The following is a 1270-nucleotide window of genomic DNA, read 5'->3' as shown; positions in this document are numbered from 1 at the left end:
GTTATTTGTTGAAACTGTACTTCCGATTTGATTTGAAACTGTCTCATTGCTGTTTATCAATAAAATTTGGAAAAAAAAATGAAACTGCTGATGAAATAATTCTAGTTGCCTGTCAAACTATCATTGTTGAATACCACCACCACTCAGTCAATGAATAAAGTGAAAGATACTTTTGAAATATTTTTCTTCCTACATGAACAAAAAATACTTCACGAAATCTTCACGTGTGTTTTAGGAGCATTCCATTGAGCAAAACAAGGGAAATACAAGGATTTGTGATTCTAATAGTCAAGCAAGTCACCCCAGTCTGCATGGCCGTACTCACACTATGTGCTCCTTGAATGGTGCGGACTAAATTGAGCCCTTTCCAGACATAGATGTCTCCATTTAAAGCACCAGAATAGGTGATGTCCTCTTTGGCACATGCAAGGCAAAGGATGGTCTGAAGATCTCCAGTCTTGCCAAATATTCCTCTTTTTGCAGTCAGGGCATTTCCACACAGTGTCCAAAACTAGAAAGTAGGAGACAAAATAAGTAGATCTAAAAACAAAATATTCTCTTGCCTTGACTGGTTTATTGTGTTCCAGTACACTTTACATAACCTACTATATCAGAACTAGGCACAAATGAATTGTTTTGTGGTGACGGCACAGGACCACAAAACATTTAGGAACATGAAAAATATCTAAATGGTATTTGTAAAACTTTCAAAGTTGTAAAATTTCAAAACTTTTCTTATTGGTTAATGCAACTTAGCAGTAAATGCCAGTGTTTTCAGATGTAATGTAGATAAATCATGTTTTTATTTATTTGTCAAATTTTAAAAACTAGTTTAGGCTTATCATGAAAAGGCTTAGAAATACAGTTAAAAATCCAAAGAGAAATTGAAATTATAACTTTCTGTTAGCATACTGACATATCATTTATTTGCAGGGGTTGGTTTTTTTTATTGTTTGTTTTTGTTATACTAGAGATCCAACTCAAGGGAAGGCTACCACTGAACTACATCATTCCAAGCCCTTTTTATTTAAAACAGGGTTCTTGCTAAGTTGCCAAGGCTGGCTTCAAATTGCAATCTGCCTGCCTCAATCCCTCAAGTAGCTAGTTACTTTATTTTATTTTAATTTTATGTACTTGGTACAGGGTATCGCTGCACAGCTCATACTCGTGGTGCTCGTCCTGTTTTAGCCTCCCCAAGAGCTGGGATTACAGGGGTGTGCCACCATGCCCGATCTCAGCGGCTAGCTCAGAGTGCCTGGGGCGGGGCTGG

At 37.2% G+C, this 1270-nt stretch overlaps 1 protein-coding gene across 1 annotated transcript in view; it reads right to left on the bottom strand.

The window, feature by feature from the left end:
* Positions 1-1270, bottom strand: part of Eml6 (echinoderm microtubule associated protein like 6) — a 275911-nt gene that overhangs the window by 159273 nt on the left and 115368 nt on the right. Inside the window, exon 5 of the mRNA XM_004632420.2 lies at positions 326-511. Coding sequence (XP_004632477.1) covers positions 326-511 — 186 coding nt within the window. The remainder of the gene's footprint in view (positions 1-325; positions 512-1270) is intronic.

This window comes from Octodon degus, unplaced genomic scaffold (assembly GCF_000260255.1).
Source record: "Octodon degus isolate 3935 unplaced genomic scaffold, OctDeg1.0 scaffold00048, whole genome shotgun sequence".
In the NCBI taxonomy this organism is placed as follows: domain Eukaryota; kingdom Metazoa; phylum Chordata; class Mammalia; order Rodentia; family Octodontidae; genus Octodon; species Octodon degus.
This window is presented reverse-complemented; position numbering and strand designations above follow the sequence as displayed.